General features: G+C 41.5%; 1 protein-coding gene across 1 annotated transcript; it reads left to right on the top strand.

The window, feature by feature from the left end:
* The first annotated feature begins 207 nt into the window (after positions 1-207).
* On the top strand, positions 208-18,826 carry dnai3 (dynein axonemal intermediate chain 3). Its single transcript, XM_070909474.1, has 22 exons — positions 208-262; positions 386-424; positions 2,738-2,922; positions 3,424-3,528; positions 4,018-4,146; positions 4,250-4,449; positions 4,760-4,876; positions 5,321-5,517; positions 6,205-6,323; positions 7,037-7,126; positions 7,344-7,433; positions 9,004-9,123; positions 10,260-10,333; positions 11,537-11,690; positions 12,322-12,421; positions 14,741-14,865; positions 15,321-15,381; positions 15,710-15,840; positions 16,213-16,420; positions 16,909-17,000; positions 17,447-17,563; positions 18,686-18,826. Exons 1-22 carry the CDS (start codon positions 208-210, stop codon positions 18,824-18,826), a joined length of 2,649 nt encoding a protein of 882 aa, XP_070765575.1.
* The last annotated feature ends 486 nt before the right edge of the window (positions 18,827-19,312 follow it).

Here is a 19,312-nt window from a genome sequence, read left to right as displayed (position 1 = left end):
GCCATCTGCATTCACAATGATTTTATTCGAGCACTATTGCCAGACACCGCTCTGCCACTGTGTGTAGCCTCTGTACGAATTAAACAGGGTGGTCAATGAAATGATAATATGTAGGTTGGTGTTTTGCTAGGAGAAACCTAACTTATGTTGTTGAATTTGTACATAAACTGTCTCCCTCTCATTAGTGAAGCTATCCTAAGAGCTGAGATGCCACCTAAGAGGCCAAAAAGTGCAACAAGCAGCGCAGGCAGTAAGGGGAAAGGTAAAGGTGAGTGTCTGGATACTAGTATAGTGTAAATGTGTGTAAGTGCGTGTATGTTTGTCTAAGGAAGATCAAACGGAGACATGCAGTAAATAAAATGGTGACTGTCACTTCCCTTTTTAGGCAAAAAGACTTGGTCACCTGCACATGTGGAAAAGCCTGGTAAGAGAAAATTATTCACTTATTTTTTTACTTATTTATGTACCCATCCTAAACTATGGTGTAGAATAGACCATTAAAAAAGTACTTACTTTGAGCTCAGCGTAAATAGGGAGACAATTTAATTAAAAGTGGTGAGTAAACTGTCCATGTGTTTTTGATTCATAAGTTCATTAGATTAGATAAGTTAATTTATTTGATAGGACAGGATCCTTTTAATGAAAGCCATATAGCATTTATCCTAAATCCCAAGAACTGTCTTACTTTGACAAGGGAGATGTAACAAGCATGGCTGAAACTAATAGTCAGACGTGTCTTTGAGGAGTCGGAGAAACGACATGCATTCCTCTGATGTGATCTTGAGTGTACTGTTGCATGGCCTTTGGACATGCTCTCTACTCAGCTGGCTCAATCCCCATTGTCAGGATCTGTTTTACTGTCAACATACTAGCTCTGAAACCATGCTTTCGGCCACGAGCAGTGTATCTTACTGTAGATGAGGTCATCGGCTCTTGCTGGCGTTTAAAGTAATGGTGTTAAGAGCCCTCAGATTCAGATTGGCTCTGTTTTGTAAATGTACTCATTAGTTTCACCCATTTTCAGCTTATACACGCATCAGTATAAGTGCACGTTTATTAGCTGTCCTAAATGAACATATCCTAAATATATTTACCCTAACCTTGAACTTAGCCTGGCCCTAAACCTAACCTAAAACCTAAAAACTAAGTCTTATCCCAAAAAGTAATGCTTAACTTTTTGTTAGTCCCCATCGTGTGACAATGACTATATGGTTGCCCACAAATATTATTAATATTAAAATCCTGGACAGGTTCCTCAAGGATATCAATGATATAAGTGATAGGTAATCTTATCAGCTGATAAAGGCCTATTGTTCAGGCTTACATTCTTCACTGGTATCAACAGAGATTAAAACAAACAGCCATTATTACAATGTACTGTGGTATAGTATGAATATCTTACAGTATGCAGTTGCAATGCTAGCCTTGAGTGGATTAAGCAAGAGGAAAGAGGCCCGACAAATTTAAAATATCTCCTCAGCGCAGCCTACAAGTGCAGTTTAATTGCATTCTTTAGGGTTATGGAACATTGCACATCACACTCTCTTTGTCTCTCAAGCAAATATTTCCCATGAATACAAATGCCATACTTGACACATAACTCTGTGAAATGAGGGGTGTGAGTTTCCACTACAATGATTTGGCATGAGGCCTAAGTGGTGTGAGTGGGAAAGGTTGACACACCCAGCTGGGAAGTGGTTACTTAAGCTGTACTTTAGCATTCCCCGGGTCCCCTCAGCAACCTTGTGGAGAGACTTTGAAGAGAGAGACCGCAAGCAGGATGAAAACTATCATTATGCAGAGCTCTGTTTACTGTAGTGGGCCTGGACTGAGCCTGGCCTTACAGTCGACATGGAGGAGTCTGCATGGATTGTTTAATAAGACAAACTTTGTTGTGGTGATGGTGCAGTACTGCGGTTTTATATAGTAACAGTCATGACTCGATGACTGTAACGGAGCAGTTTATGTCTTGAATTTCTGCATTATTGATCTGCCTCTCACATGCCGGTATAGTAGAAAATACAGCAGCAAGCGCCATTCACAAGGATTGCATTTCATCCTGTGATATTGTAGGGTGGTCCATCCTGCAGGGAGGGGCAGGTGAAGGATCAGAGGCGTTGTTGTGCGTTTGATCACAAAAGTAGGGCCAAGAATCTGTGTCAAAGTCCGTAGGCAATGGTGACTTGTCTGTCACCTGTCCATTGTGTGAATATGACTTGACAAGTGAGGTTTAGGCTCTTAGTTGTGGTATCTCTACAGTCCTACTGCTTGCGTCTCTGTTTTCAGCGCTGTTTAATCTATTTCTACAACCATTTCTGCTTTCTGTAGTGCAGTCCCTTATGTCTGTCCGTCTTGTCTCGCTCCGTGATGGAAAAACACAGATTTTATATGCAGGACATAATCAGAAATAAATATTTTCACATGATATTTGTACATTCCATTCCAAGATATTTTTTTAGCTGCACAGGCGATTTGGGATTTGCTTTGTACAGTCTGCGGGAGAGACAGAACACATAGGCTCCTTGCTGTTGGATTATCTGTTACAACATTACAATGTTATTCTCATGGTAGAATTACTTTCATTCAATGATTTTGTATTCAGAAACATCTTGAAAAGTGCTTTGCCCAAATACTAATCAAATCCAAAAGCAGTTTGTGATTTCGTATTAGATGTATATCATTTTCTCTGTCAACCATCTTTCTTGTCTATATTGATCGTGAACTCTCTCTCTCCAAGGTCATCCTGATGATATCTTCCCCATGGTCCTGACATCAGCCACCCAGGAGCTCTTTGGCTGCTGCGCTGATGAGGACGTCACAGGGGAGAACCCTTACAAGCTGCTGAAAAAAGACCACATCATACAGGACATGAAGACAAGAGCCGCAGTGTCCGATTTCAGCCCTGTGAAGCAGATCGTGCTGGTGAGGCTGATCCATTGTCATAGAGATCACTCATACAATACCCCCAAGACACCATGATGATACACAGACCCCAAGTTAAGGGGCTGTGGGAACAAACCAGTAACCAGTTTAACCTCACTTCCCCTCTGTCTAGATTAAATACATGGTAACCACCACTCTTACTTTATGCTTTCATGCCCTTTCTACTACAATACATTACTCTAATAAGACCAGAGAGCGTCCTAAGGGACCCATACAGACTCATCTGTTTTTTGGTCGTGTGTGTGTGTGTGTGTGTGGTTGTCTGTCTTTTTCTGTGTCTCTAAACCCCCACCACCTCAGTCTTCATGTCTGAAATCCACATCTCACTCTGCTGTCCACTCTCTCAACCAAATTACTGCTGTAATAAGTTTCCTTCTGGTTGTCGGAATCAATTCAAATACACCACGTTAATTACGTCTGAAGAAAAGTTGTCATGAAAATAGCTGAATGTTGTGAATCCCAATTTCCTTTATCTGACAGGACTACCCCGAGGATGAGATCTTGCTGGTTTTTGACAGGGACTTCAGCTATGGTCAGAGCTTCTACCTGGTTCTGACACCTGAAGCTAAGGACAGAATTCTCAACGTAAGCAGACAGTAGTTTTGGTTATGGTAACGAGGTTCACTGTTTCATAAATTGCTTTTGTTCTTACTAATACCCTGTGTTTGAAAGGTTGTGCAATAGGTTGATAAATACCTTTTAGCATGGGCCACAATTTTGTTTCACTTTTATTCTGGTAAACAGTTATGTAGGCAGGAGTGTTTTATATGGTTTACTTTCCTTTTATACTGGAGGTATGTACACTGTTTTATCAACAGTAATGGCTGGTATCAGAGGTTATACATTTGGAGGGCCCATTTGGCTTCGCTAGCTGGCATATTTCCAATGACTGATTAAAATGAGACTTCTAAAGCTACTTCACTATCTTGCTGTAGCTCAAACATATTGTGGCAAGTGTTACAATGTAGGAAGATTTCAAGTTTATCAAACGAATCTCACTAGCTCATTTTCCACTTCAGTGGGTTTACTGTTGTTTATACTGTATATTCTCGTAATTCGTTCTGTGCTCTGCAGCCCCCAAAGCCTGAGACACCAGAAGTGTTTGAGAATGAAGTCAATAAAACCTCAGAGCCAAAGCAATGGATATCTCTTGGCAGTGAGCAGGAAATAGACAAAGAATCTACGAAGGAGACCAGTGAAAAGGTACTGCAGTGTATAAGAAAACGCATTAAATATGCATATTAAATCTGATATCACTCACCCTTGTCCTTCCATTGCACCTCTCTATTCGCCTTTTTGTCATCAGGTGTGCTTCAAGTTCTCCAGAGGGCGGAGGAAGTTTGGAGCACCAGTCTGTTTTTCCGACCGCAACGCTGCAGATGCAAAGGATGGCTACCTGGAGTGTGCTTCCTATCAAGACAGCAGATTCAGCATCAAGCAGATGCAGAGGGACTGCGGGATACAGGCTGTTCCCAGACTGCAGAGCAGCAGTGCTCAGACACAGTGGTACACCAGCAAATCACTACACATAAAATCGAATTGTTCTTCAGGGGAGAGAAAGCACGTACAGGTTCTGCCAACACCTGCCAGTCTGGTGTAATAATGAAAGATGAAGCAATATTAAATCGCTTTGAGAGAAAAGTGTTTTTCTGCAATTCATGCTAACTATGCTTAGGTGGTGCAGGTTATATAGCCATACATTATGGACATATTCATGAAATAGCATTCAGCATTTACCATTTTTCTCTCTTTATTGTTTTATAGTCACCCAAGCACCACAAATGTATTGCATAATTATGTTCTGCTCATTTAACAGGAAGTTTCAGAGGAATGCCTGTACTCAGTACATGCCAAGAGAGTTAACTGATGAAGAAAAAGAGAACATCCTCCAGTCTGAGAGTCTGAAGAATTTTTGTATCTCAGTGACCCCCAGGTAAAATGAAATATTCCAGTGATCCATGTTCTGCTTCCTGGGAGAGTATATATTGTAAAGGTGGTCAACCCAATCTCATACATTACTGTATCAGCCTCTGGGTACTTAAACCACTGTAGGAGCATCAGAATATTCAAAAGGTATACGTATGTAGGACACTGATGGACTCTTTCACCTTCCCAGTGTAATAGATTTTGTGTTGTTATAGTTGCCTTCACAGTTCAGACTTTGGGGTTTAAGCAAAAGTTTCAACAGTGCATTTTAATCTTGCACTTTCCCACAACCCCAACCTTCCTTTGTATTCAAGTAAGCGATAAGAGAACATCTGTATTATAAAACTTTGTACTGCAGCTGTGGAGTGATACGATGGAGGAAAACAAAAAATGGTGCACACTTTTATAAATGTTAAGAAGTTTTCCCTTTAAAGGTTGTATTTCTTTGCAGGGCTTTACATGCCCTACAGCAGGAAGAGATCATGAATGTGTTCGTTGATGACTGGAAGGCACTGGGGACAGCAGCCGAAGACGGTGACTGGTCTAGGAAGGTTTCCGAAGGTTTGATGCTTTATCAGGCCTTCGCAGACCAGAAGTACACCAAGGACAAGAAAATCAGCAGCGTCAATTGGCATCCTACCATCTACGGTAAAGTGCAGAATTACAGTCAGGCAACACGTGTGTGGCAGATTTGAACAGTGGAAATGTTCTTATACATTTGTAGTACAATAATATTATTGTATAATATAGAATAATATTGAACAAAATGCTTCAGAACACTAATCCCTCAATACTTTCAGGTCATCATCCAACTCCATGATGTCAGCTATGAGTGAAAAAATGTATTATGCGGATCAGATGATTAGTTAGTGTGTTTTTTTAAGACCTTTTCAAAGTCAAAGCAAATTAGCCCAATACTGATACCTTGTGTGACTTGGGGAGGGTGCGGCTTTTGTCTATAATAGCATTTGCTTGGAAAGTGTTGACAAGGATAGTTTTGATGGACAATGCTGGCATAATAAACAAAATAAATGTCATTCATTCTCCCTGTAGTCTCACTGTCAAGTATCAGAATTTCAAATCCTCATCTAACAGCATTATTGTTCTTCAGTGCTGCTTTGTAATGTTTCCCAGCTGTCATCACCCATAGAGTAGGCTTCCAGTGAAATCCAGAATAATAACATCAGTGTCAAAACACGTGATCAGCGTGAATATATGGTAAATTGAGCCACCGATTTCTCAATTAGTGAAGTTAAAAAGTCTCTGTAAACACGTTGAACATCTGATTTCCTGCTGCTGTGTAGTTGATACACTGTATGATATGTTTTTGACTAGGTGTGATAGCTGTGGCTCTGACAGATAAAAAGGAGGAGCGGTTGCACGAGTTCACAACGCTCATCGTCAGACCCTCTCTCATTCTCTTCTATAGCTTCTCCGACCCCTCCAATCCCCAGGTATGGAAAGTATATGAGAGGGACCCCCTGAGTGAAACTGGAGAGGGTAGAAGTTGGAAAAGAGGTTGAAGAGACCATATTTCTCTCTCCCATCGACAGTTTACAATCAAAGTTCTCTCCCCTCTCACCTCATATCTCTGATAAGAAATGGCTGGAAGGATTCACTTTGTGCTGTCGTTCAAGACAGTCATGGGCTTTGGCAGAATCTGATAGGCTTTATTGATTTAACCCAGGCTCTCAATCAATAAAACTGAGCTGCTAAATCACTCAAAAGTAATATGAGTTCTGGGTGACGTATGCCTTCACTGGTGCACATGTCATGCTTTGGTTTCACTGTCTGCTGGAAAGGAGAGGGGAAACCAGATGCATTATATAGTGGAAATAAATATGTTTATGTGGTGTGGGGAGGAAAGTGCTGTAGTTCAGTCTCACTGCTAATTTTAAACCCCAGCAGATTTAAACGTGATGCAAAAAAATGACTTCTCTGTAATACCATCCTGCCCCTCCTGAGTCTTTTTTTTTTTTTACCCCTTATGCCTGATGAAATGGAATCTACTGTGTGCATTTGGTTTTGTGGATTAAAAGCTGAACTTTTTATGGAGAAACTAGAATAAATAAATACTCAGGATGGCAAGCACCCAATACGTGGAAATGTCTACTTTGAAATGTAATATTTCTGCCCCGTGAATGTGGGTTTTCTGTGTTGTTTGCAGTTGCTGCTGGAGTGCCCAGATGACATTTTTGCCTTCGAGTTCTGCCCCTCTGATCCAAATATTATCGTTGGCGGCTGCATAAATGGCCAGGTGCTGACTCTGCTCTGCATCTCTGCTTTGCTTCATCTGCTGCCTTTTCTGCCTCATAGTACTTTTTGTACCTCACCACTTTCCCTATTATAAGGGAAAACGATGACAGATAAATGTGATTTATCAAATAGACCTTGTTAGTCATATCCTGTACAGTCCATATGTATTGTTTCCCTGTTGATCTCCAGTAACTGATTTTGTGTCGCTGCCGTCTCAGGTTGTGCTGTGGGACATTTCTGCTCACGTCACGCACTTACAGGCTACGCAGCCTGGTGGTAAAAAGGTCTCTGTCAACACTGACACATTCGTAAGTACCCGCACAATGTTGATACAATAATACATGGTGTTCTGTATCTGTGTTGGTGTATTACATGTGGTGTCAGTTACCGTAATCCTAGTGATGATGTCAGCTTGGTTTATTCAAGTATGTGTCCTCGGTTTATCAAAGCATGCAGCATATTTGCTGTAAAAGACAGGCATTACTCTTCGGTGGTGCTGTATGACAGAGTGAGATGATGATACGTTGACTACTGAGTTCTCTCCTCATCCTCACCCTTTCATTAGATGGGAATGCAGTGGCCTAATGGTCCTTTTCAAGCCAGCCACAGCTGTCAAAACTAGTTCCACAAACGTACTAATGCCAGGAGCAAATCTCAAAGCAAGTTTATATCATTACATGACCCCACTGCTAAACGAAAGCAGCCAATTAGGCCTCACACAAACGCCCCAGTCAGACTGAATTTGTCTTACTAACTCTTGACTGAAGGCTGAAACTTCAAAGAGGGTTTTTCTTTTGGCTTAACATCACAGTAGACTAATATTTTCATGGCATGTCGGCCCTGTTTACATGGTATTAAGTAATAAAGGAGAGGTAGGGGAAGAGAGAGCTAATGATACATGACAAAAAAACAGGGCTCAGATTTAAACCCACCCTGTTGAGACATCCAGACACCAAATACTAAACCAGTTCTGTCCCTTGAAGCCTGACCTCCACTTCCACTCGGCTGCCGTACTGAAAGAGACACATATGCCCCCATCATGCAGTCTCCATTTGCTTTGTGTGTTTTTATTGCCTCTACAGTGGAACAGCTGTCTCCATCCCTGTCTCCCCCACCGTCCCCACCTCCCTCTATTCTCTCCATCCTTGTTTGCTCTTCATTCCCCCGAGTCAACAGCATCAGCTCGCATACTCCAGCTGTTACACAGGCCTTCCATCTTCCACCATAGTTTGTCCGCATAGAAGGTAACACACAGGCAAATCAGATCTCTGTGTTGTGTTTGCAGTGTAAACAGTGGCGGTTGTATCTGCTAAAAGGCTTTATGTCCATGTGAAAGCTGCACAACACCAGCACCTGTTGCTAGCTTATCAGATAAAGGAAGAATTCAAATCCTCCTGTATAGATTTGTGTTCTGTTCACACCACTTAAATCCAACTGCACCGCACAATCAAACCAGTATGTGCACCCAGCGTATGAGTAGCTGTTTTAAACCAGTGATCTACTTTTAATAGACAGAAAAGATAAAGATAAGATGCATGTGTGTCATGCAAACTGGTGCAATAATCAGCACTGCAGAAGTTTGGTACATGTTGAGCTGTTATTATACCTCGTTGCCAGGTATGTTATCTTGTATAGCAATAAGTGTGCTGTATGATACAGTGATACTGAAAAAATCCTCTGTCATTCTGTTTCAGGATCGAAGGCACAGTCTTTGGAGTTTTGTGTTGCAATATACATAAGATGTTAAGCATACTATATTTGAATATCCTGCTGGACCATTTTAGGTTGGATGTATAAAGATTAGACACCACTGTATAAAGACTGAATTGTCAGAGCTCACTGTACATGCCATACCTTCTGTGTCTGACCTCCCTCCAGGACCTTGAAGACAAAAAAAAGAACAAGACTCCAGTCGTGCGTTACTGTGCAGTGTCTGCCTTAGAGAGCAGCCACAAAGCACCAATTACTGATGTCCAGTGGCTGCCACCAACATTTGAGGTACACAAAGCTGAAGGGCAGAGGGGTTGGAGGGAGCAACAACTGCAAATCTGACATTAGATAGGCAGAGCACTGATCACGTAGAGAGTTATTTGTTGACAGTGCATTGGGTAGGTGCTGGAACATTCCACAAGGTTAATCAGTATTTTATTTGGCCTATCTTGATTAGTAAAAAGTGCTTTCAGCAAAACATTCTTTAATGTTCTTTTATCATATCAAATGTAAACACTGTTGCAGAGTCTCCAACATACCGGAGGCAACTAGAGTACATTTGAATCCTTCACACCTAAGTCTCTAATTGATAACAAAACATGAAACACTTAAAGGGCCAGGTTTCTTATTGCTCTAATGCTCTCTATATCTAATTTTGGAATATTGACAGAGTTACATCTGACTAAGTCAGGGCAGAGAAAAGGCTATGAAGGTTAGCATGCAACATATTGAGAGTATGATGATAGGAAGGTATGGAAGGATGACACTGCTGGAGAGAATAAAAATAATGTAAAAGCACAGTTGGTCATAGCTAACTTCACAACATTAACTCCACAGCGCCACTGCTGCAAAAGATCCAGATCAAGATGGGGGGGGGGGGGGGGGGGGGGGGTTGACAGAGTTTCCTGTTCCTAAGATAATAATGTCTGCCTTCCAGTTTTTGTCCCGTAATAGTGGCCCAGCATAAAAGAAAAATGTGCTGTACAGTAAATCTAAAAACGTATTGACCTGTAGTGATATTTCCTGCGGTGGCACTATGGTGTTTAGGCTGTAACTCAGCACAAACCAGCATAATAATAACTGTGAACGCAAGTGTTAGCAGCCATACAGCTGTGTGGTCTCACACAGATTCAATACACTATCACATTCCACAGAATCTAAGCTTGTTGCTTAGTGTTTCCAAAGTCTTCTTCTTCATGAAACAATGGTTTCCCATCGGTGCCTATCCCTCGTGTCTGTATAGCCAACTGTAATAAATCATGACAACCACTGACACTCATCTGGATAAGTAAGGCAATCATCAAAGTGCCCCCGGGACTACATTAACCTCCCATATATCTTCAGGAACCTTGTTCACTTCTGTCAGTGCTTTACAACACTAAGCCTGACATTTGTCTATTTTGTAACTCTCTCTCTCTGATTAGGTGACCAGGACGGGCTTACCAGTGGAGAACAAGTGTAACATTGCTGTCCAGGTTGTCACCTGCTCCCCTGACTGGTAGGTAGAAAAATGTTCAATGTAAGCGCTGCATTTATGAAATGCTATCAGCATGTAGCCATTACGACCAAGTGATATATGATTTTGACAAGTGTGCCTGTTTGTTTCAGAATCAGAATCAGAAACTGTTTATTGCCAAGTAACATACATTACAAGGAATTTGCCGTGGTCTGATGGTGTTGACAACAAACATGTAAAAATATAAAGGTAAAAAAATAAGATGAATAACAAACAGTGCAGTGACCAAATAAAGTGTCCAGTAGGGGGTGGGTGCGTTAATGTAACGCAGGGGGGACAGGGGCGGTGTACGTTAATATAACGTATAACTTGTGTTTGTGTTGGGGGCGGGTCAGTGCAAGTCTTTGGCCATGTTCGTCATTTACCTGTATGTCTGCCTCTCCACTGATTCAAAAAAGTATGGCTGGCAGCTACTGCCGGGTACAGAACATCTGTCTCTCTTAGCTACACAGGTTCTCCATGGACCAAAGACAATACTAGTCCGGCTTTGTCACTGCTGAACATACTGCGCTGAACCGGTTAGATATTTCAGGCCTGTGCAGTCAATGAGGGTATTGTCTTTTGTAGCCAAATTACAGGTCCCACTTGAACCAGTGTTTGTCTCTGGTTTACTAGCTATCATTATTTGCATAGCTCACACACAAACATGATGTGTGACAAGTGAATTCTTGTCACATATTCTGAAAGCCTGGTATGTGTGAGTGTATGTAGCACGACGTGGCAGAGTTGTTTCTGTGATTGAATTGTGGAAAAAAAGTAATTGTGGTGAGTTTTGTAACCTTTCAGCTAATGTATCAGATGTTGTCATTGCTAATGAGAGCAGTTTGTCTTTATTTGTTTTGGGAGTGGAGTATACTTGTGACTACAGTCTGCAGTCATGTTATGAAGTATCAGCCTCTGGCAGATGCTTGTAGCTTTGGCATAAATAAAGGCTGCTTGTTATACATAGGTAAGTCTGGGTAATGTCCATAGGTTGGTGATGAAGGTGTTGCAGATGACAGAGGGATGCCTAAATACTGCTGACTCTCTGCAGTTACCGGCAGTCACCAGATTGCTGCTTTTTGTACCATTAATTAGAGAATGACAAAGCCCACAGGCCCCCAAAAGAGTCTGTATAAGTCAATACTTTCTTGTTCATTTTCAGGTTGATGTTTATTTTTCATTCCACTGTGTCTCCCTCTAAAGCGCTATAATGTTCTGGGATGTGCGAGCATCAAAACTGTTGAGTCAGTCAGCGTCAGACAGGAAGCAGAATGTGGATCAGAAGACCCAGTTGACACCCTACATTGTCCCCGACACTTTCAAACACCTGGACCGGACGTGGAAACCTCTATTCAGGGTACTGCAGGGTTCAGGGGTGCAATACATCAGATATAATGTGAAAATTAAGCTACATACACATTGTGACACTGTACAGCAAACTGAATGGCTGAATTGTGTTCAGTAGAAAAACGTCCACCAATACTTGCTGAGAATGCCGCTGATTTGGCCTTCAGATAGAGCTTTGTGAAAACAACTGCTGCCTTCCACTGACAAATTTCATTTTGATGTTTAAACATCTAACAAAATTGATTTATGTAGATATATATCTATATATCTATATAGATATATAGATATATATATGAATGCACCTGCGTTTAATATAAAGGCTCAAGTAAAGCTAAAGCTTTCAACTGCACACATTTTTAGAGGAGAAATGGTATGGTATTTGGATGTATTCCACTTCCCTTCTTGACATTTTGACATTCCAGAAAGTATTTGGCTGATTTCCCACAGTACTAAGTTAAACCACAATGTGAATGTACCATTATTTACAACTTAAATGTACGTGTATGTGCACGTTTATGGATGTATTTCTACATATTCAAATGGGGCTCATTTAATGCCTTTCAGTGCAGTTGCTTGTGCATACTTGAATGATTTTGTCTCTGTCAGTGTCAAAAGTTGTCCTCTTCTCTGTCATGTGTCAGGTTTCCCTGCCAAAGATCGATAGCGGTGGAGAATACGCTCCTTTGAAGTTCAGCCTGGAACACTACACCTGTAATGGTACTAATACAGGTCGGACCACAGGTGAGGGGATTTTGCCCTTCAGGATTTTGCCCTTCAGGCTTGTGTCACCCTCTCTCCCTTTTCCTACAATCAGTCACACAGATGAGCATTACTCAATTACAATCATTTGTATAACATATACTGTCTGGTTTTATTGTTGGATGCAAAGCACCTCATTACTACTCACTCCCACGATCACTTTTAGAAAGCAGCAGATCCGAAAGAGACGGCCGTGTGGTGAATGTCGCAGAGGTGTCGCCTGGTTTTGCATGCATTGCATGAGTAGTCCCAGTTTTCGTTTTACTCCTGAAAACATCCCCGGTGAGAGGAAAGCTATATTTTGTGACGGCGAACAACTCATAACATTTCTGGATTCTGAATCTGAATGTGTTGACAACAAGCGAGGAGATCAAATAATGAACATTTCAAACGTAACAATCACATGCCTTGATAGTGCCCGAAAGTGTGTGCATGACTGCGAGTCTATTTTTGGGGGATCTTGGATTCTTTAATTCTGCTTTGGGTGGTTGAGCACAGTGATCAGTGGAGCAGGTACTCTCGTTCTCTGCCTGTCTCCCTCTTCTCTCCTCTGGTTTCATAGCGCCTTATTAAGCGATACTTCCAAAACAAGGCCCTCATAGTTGCGGAGCATTAGCCTTGCTGACTGTCAGCTCTTTGCAATATGCTGCTCAGGCTCCTCGAGGGCCAGAAGATGATCGTGTGTGTCCTGGCTGGTCAAGAAGAGACCTGTCTTTGTCTGGCTGAAGGTCTGCCTCTGTAAACACAGCTTTGGTGGCTGGCGGTTATAGAATTAATATGTTTTCTAACTGAGGCAATAAATCTGCTGCTTTTTTTTTTTCAGCAGCCCTCAGGCAGTCTGTTATTAAGGTTTTAATGAATCCCTGTGTGATTAATACTGCAGCGCTACTTAAGATGTTTGACTGATATTGATTGAGTCTACGCTGTCTGCCTCTGAGCTCTATATATAGCGTCTTGTTCCGTGCCTGTGGCCATTTCTCTTTTGTGATCAACTATTGAATCTGTGGCATGAAAATCAGAGTACACGAGGTACCATAAGACAAGGATTCTTGCACATACAAACAGCATTTAACAGACAATAGATAATGTGTGTGACACAATATGTCTGTGCAAGTAGATGTGGGTTCGAAAGGGAAACAATATATCCCAAGCCTTTACAGTGATGCCCACGCTTTACAGCTAATGATCTTTCTATGAGAGCAAAAAATGATTCCTTTTATCGATGGAGGCTCAGGGGAGTGTATTATGGTCTTCTTGGCAGCAGTTAAACCTGCAAATATGATTTTCCTAAGGCTTAAACCCTATTGCCATTTCTGATGCTGGACTCACTTGCATGTACAGAAGTAGCCGGTGCAGAAAAGCCCCACTCTGCCCCACATGATTTTCCACTTTTTTTGCGAGCAACCCCTCGTGGGGATTAAGCAACAGTTGAGCAGCAGTGCGGTGTGGTAAAAGTGAAACACTGTCTCCATCTGTAGCTGTTCTGTATCGACTGTCTCGTATCGTTACACACATCTTAACTGGGGGAAAGTGGATTTAGAAGACGTGTGATTGGGTAATCTGATCTGACCTTCAAGAGCTAATCTAACAGAGCGAGGCTGAGACTTGATTGGGAGCGGCCCGCTGATAAGGGGGTGTGAACGGATAGTCCTGTACTGTCCCTGACAGACAGTTGGGCTTTTGTGATGGAAAAGGCTTCTTCCATCACAACCAGTCCTGCCTATCTCAACCCTCCCACCCCTCTCCCTTACTGCACCCCCCCGCCCCTTCTCGCCACAATCCTCACTCCCACCTCTACCTCCACCTCCTTTTCTTTCCCACTCTGTGCCCCTCCCCACCTCCCTCTCTTTTGTCCTTCTGTCGCCTTGCTCATGGTCAGATTACAGAGCAGGCTGCATCAGTGCCACTGTTCAATCTCTCTCATTTCCTTTACTTTAAATGAACAGAAGATGTTTTAACATTTATTGTCTTTCTTTCCCAATAACTCACTAGTGTCATTTGAAATTCTTGCCAATTGTTCTCCCGTGATTGTTGTGTTTTCCTTTGGTTTAAATGCACGTTTGGGTTTTTTTTTCTTTGCAGTTAACTACTGCAAAAAAAAAAAGAAATGCTCTGTGATTTTGTGTAATTGCTGTCTAGAGAGTTTTCTACAGTCTATTACCAACATTTTTGTCCCTAATGTTGTCTTGAATGTCTTGACTGGCTGAAAATGGAATGTTAAAACAAAAAGTATGGGTTGAACTTTTAACCATATCTTTCTGTCCCACCCTCTGCACTCTCCCTTGCTGTGTCCCCTGACAGAGGAAGCTGATGAACTTGATGGTAGCTCAAAGGCCATCCCAGACTACGGCCAGCTCAGAGTGCCCTCAGCTAAAACACTCACAGCTCTGGACGATGTCAATACCAAGCTCTATATTGGATCAGAGGTAAAAAGTTCCTACCAATAATATCAACATCAAACAGTAAAACTGACCAAACTGCCCGGAAGAAATCATTCTTCACTGTGAGCCTTTAAAGGTTTTTTCTGCTTACAGATATTAATAATGGAACAAAGTCAGAGAATATGGGAAGAACCCACAAAATGATTGTTTTTCATCTACAAAACTGAGACTTTAATTTTACTGCAAATACTCTTTGTGCCAAACATTTAATATTGTCTTTGAGTTGAGATAAATATTTCACATTTTATTATATTCCAAGTGAGGAATTTGTCATCTAAAACAGCACAGGGAAATGAATGTGCTGGCAGATGTGCTCGCACATCTGTAACAGTTTTTCTTGACAGCGATGTTAACAGAAGTAAGACACAATATAAATGTGTGCAGGGTTTATTCCATGTTTCCTTGTAACATGTTCCATAATGTGTATACTTGACTGCCAGGATGGGGAGATTGTTTACAGTGACTGGAAACTGGGAAAGGACGACTCTGGACGGCTGCACAGTGAGTATTCTGGCTTGCCAAAGTGCGTTTAAAGGAACATAAGCCCATTAACTGCAAGTCGCGTAATCTTGACTGTTGACCATCCTCCAAAGCAGACCAGGATGCAGTTTGTTTTAGCCGTTTGATGTTATCCACAATAGTATCTCAAAGCCTTGAGACAGAAGAAGCCATTGGCAGTAATACATTTAAAACAATTCATAATCACAAATATATCCAAATGATTCAAATCATTTTAATAAGCACTATCACTGTAGGTCAACTCTTTGGTTTGGCACAGAGGGTTAATTGCTCCTTGTTTTTGCATTGCACTGTCTCTCCTCTCTCCCAGGTGCCAAGCCCCTCCACTGTTTCAGCATCCATCACTGGGTGGTGAACACGGTACAGCGGTCGCCCTTCTTCAAAGACATTATCTTGACAACGGGAGGCTGGAGCTTCGCCATCTGGAAGGAGGGAGTCATGGTAACAACATCCGCCGCTTCAACTGCAGTAGCAAAAGACATTAGAATCGTACCTCAGAATCAGAATCAGAATCAGAATAACATACATTACAAGGAATTGGTCTGAAGGTGCTATTGTTTTGACAACAAATATGTAGAATATAAAAGGTAAAATAAGAGTAAAAATAAAGATAAATAAATAAATAACCTACGTACTTGATTGAGTTAGGATAAAAATTGATAAACACAAAAGATCAAACTTATCCTAGACTTTTAACATAATCAATCATCCCATCCATCATGGCGAACACAACAAGACAAAGTGCATACTATTTAACTTATAACAGACCAGATTTATTGTATTTTAAATCCATCGACTCCATTTGACATCCAGGATGGCCCCATCGTCCAGTCACCAAGCTCTGAGCAGGTGTGCACCGTGGGATGCTGGTCTCTGTCCCGACCAGCTGTTTTCTTCATTGGGAAAGAGGATGGCAGCATTGAGGTGTGGAACCTGCTGGAGAAGAGCAGTGAGCCTGCACAGGTCCACGCACAAATCACCAATGCCAAGATCACCTGCATCACACCCTGGACCGCCTCCTGTGAGTTCTTGGCCTCTTTGGCGCGCAACACAGTACTAAAGCATATGTTTGGCTCCATTAAGAGAGCATTACTTGTTTTATTATGTTTTGTGCCTCACACCCAAATCACATTTCGATAACATGTTTACGCGCATGACAATAAATAGAGATAAGCCTGTGATCCAGCTTAGGCAGAAAACTTGAGTGCGCTGCTACAAACGCACAAGACATATCAATCTATCACTCAAACTTTATTTGTATAGCACCTTTTGTACAGGTTAGTGCTTTACAGACAGTACAACTAAACAGTAAAACAAGTTGAGACCAATGCACTCCAGAAATAAAAATGAAAATATAATCATAAAACCAATAAAACAGATAAAAGCAATAACATATGAAACAGGGATTTTAAAACATGAATACAATAAAATAAATGATTAAATAAAATAAACAGTGGCCATAAAATGAGCCATGAATCTCATTTACTGGATTTCATTTTGTACGTACAGCCAAGCAGCACTTCCTGGCTGTGACCGATGACCTCGGGATGGTCCGTGTTTTTGAAATCCCAAAGAGACTCTACGCTCCCTCCAGGAATGAGGTAAGACAGCCCAACCGCTTCACCTTCCCTTTACTGTCAGAATAATAAATCTTGCATCCCAAGATGTACACTGTTTCACACACACATAACACAACACAACATTTAACCAAAACAGCAAAACAAATAGACATACATTCCATCAGACATTACAAATACGTGGCTGCAGTGTAATAAGCATTCACTTTTAGATTTGGTGCTCAGTCTACACAGGAACACTGAGGCCTACTTAGAACCCAAACTCTGATTAACAGTTTGACAGACTGAGGATAGATAGAAGATAGTTCTGCAGTCTGCTCAGTCGAGCTTTTGGGACTCTAAATCTTCTGTCTGATAGAAAAAGCTGATTATTGTGTCAGTAGTCATGAGTTTATGTAATGGCTGCCTGAGCAGTATACATCATACATTAGAACTGCTAACCGGTGCCTTTATCTTTCATCTGCATGCAGAGTTTGAGTGTGAAGGAATACTTTGAGCTGGAGGAAGACAGGTTGAAGGATTTTCTGAGGAGGGAGGAACTGTGGGCTAAACAGAAGAAGGAAGCCGAAGAACTGAAGAAGAAGACGGTGAGTGGCAGGAAGACTGAGCAGGCTTTGTGTGGACAGTAGACCTAGAGCACAGAAGCAAGTTTGTTTATGGACGGTTGTTGGTTTGGATCCTCATGCAGACTCGAGACAGACTAAGTGCATGAGGACTGCTCTCCCAACCATCAATATTAAATTGGCTTTGAGCGAGACCTCGTGTCCTCAGCTACACTCTAACCTCACTGGGGTTGGCAGACAGTCCACTGAATACAGTGAGTCCTACAAATGTTTTTTTATTGGCCCAGTTAAAAGTGTGCACACCAGTTAAAGTTGACACTGGAAAAACTGGAGTAGGTCGTCCCTCGTTCTCTGTCTCCTCCGTCTCTCGTATTCTCTTCCCTCATGTTTAATTCATTCACATCATCATTTGGTCCTGGGCACCAGGGAGAGTATATTTAGAAGCTGAATCTTTTAGTGGCTAAATGTTTCAATCTGAGACTGGATGGCAGTTTTGAAGGCAGAGGGAGTTTTAGTTTTGTTGCAGTAATCTCACGTTTGTTTATGTGTTTATGGATATTCTCTTCTTGCTCCTCCAATCAGCCATAAACAACATATGCTGTTATGTTGACTTCCAGCCTTTGTCGTCACATGACAAGGACAAGATGCCTCAGGGGTTTTAATACAAGCAAAACTGTGTGATTACTGCTTTTCTACACTGTTAGTGTGAATGACTGTGTACAATGAGTGTGTGCGCAGGGTTTGTATTTGTCTCATCTGGTCATGATTAGAATGACATTAAAAGTGACCACAGAAAATGATCATGCAATAAACCTTTGGTGAAAGGAGATGATCGAGGGAACTTTTTGCAATATTAAAATACAATATTTTTTTAACGCAGCAAATTTGAAACTTCCAAAGAAGACGTGTAAGATTTCTACGTCAGGACTTCTGGATGATGTAGTCTTCTTAAAATGAGTGCTTTGCTTGAAATTGATGTTCAATATTTGAAAATTGAAGAAAGAAAATTTACCTCGATATCACCTTAACATTTCTGCTTCAAAGAGGGGAAAGTGTCAGCTCTTTGGTAAGGAGCAGTTTTACAGGGCCCTATCATTTGCTACATATTGTTTATGACTGAAATTCCTCTCTGGGTTTCGTCTTCAGGAGCCTGACAGGCCAGTCAAGTCCCTGGAGGAGAGCGAAGAGGTGAACATGAAGGAATACAGTGATTACCTGACGCTGGAGGAAAGCATCCTGAAGCGCCTGGGCCTGTGGCCAGCTGCTGCCGACACACAAGATACCTGATATCACACACACACACACACACAGACAAATTGCAAAACAGGTTTTCGCGTCATTTTTATTTATTTTGTTATAAATTTGATTGATTTGGTTCGTTGTTGTTGCAGTTTGCACAATATTTGTCATAACTACTTATGCGTTAACTGTTTTTATTGAAATGCGATCTATGTACTACTTCTATACAGTGAGCATTTTTGTAAAATGATTAGGCCATCAACATTCGGGCTTCAGGGTCACCGATGGATTCTTTTTCATCCAGCCATCTGAGATCTAGTTACTGGGTAATGCCATCCATTAGCGCCCTCTTCACCACCGCTCCCTGAGGATACAGTTTGGAATACCTCGAGGATCTGACCTTGGCAGGAAGTCATTTTAGTAAATAAATACATTTTGTATTTTGCCCATCTTGTGTGCTATTGATAAAGAAATGTTTTATTCAGAGAGCCACGGGCTCCAAAAAAACCCACTATTCACTACCTGCCCAGCACC

The sequence above is a fragment of the Enoplosus armatus genome, chromosome 7, assembly GCF_043641665.1.
Source record: "Enoplosus armatus isolate fEnoArm2 chromosome 7, fEnoArm2.hap1, whole genome shotgun sequence".
NCBI lineage: Eukaryota > Metazoa > Chordata > Actinopteri > Centrarchiformes > Enoplosidae > Enoplosus > Enoplosus armatus.
The sequence above is the reverse complement of the archived record's forward strand: the minus strand, read 5'-3'. Positions and strand labels throughout refer to the sequence as shown.

What these genes read in the sequence shown, in the direction of transcription:
- dnai3 (XM_070909474.1), top strand. Translation starts at nt 208, where the DNA reads ATGCCACCTAAGAGGCCAAAAAGTGCAACAAGCAGCGCAGGCAGTAAG. An exon ending in TAATACAGGTCGGACCACAG is followed by an intron (nt 12,422 to 14,740) that starts GTGAGGGGATTT and finishes GTCCCCTGACAG; the next exon opens with AGGAAGCTGATGAACTTGAT. An exon ending in CACACCCTGGACCGCCTCCT is followed by an intron (nt 16,421 to 16,908) that starts GTGAGTTCTTGG and finishes TTGTACGTACAG; the next exon opens with CCAAGCAGCACTTCCTGGCT.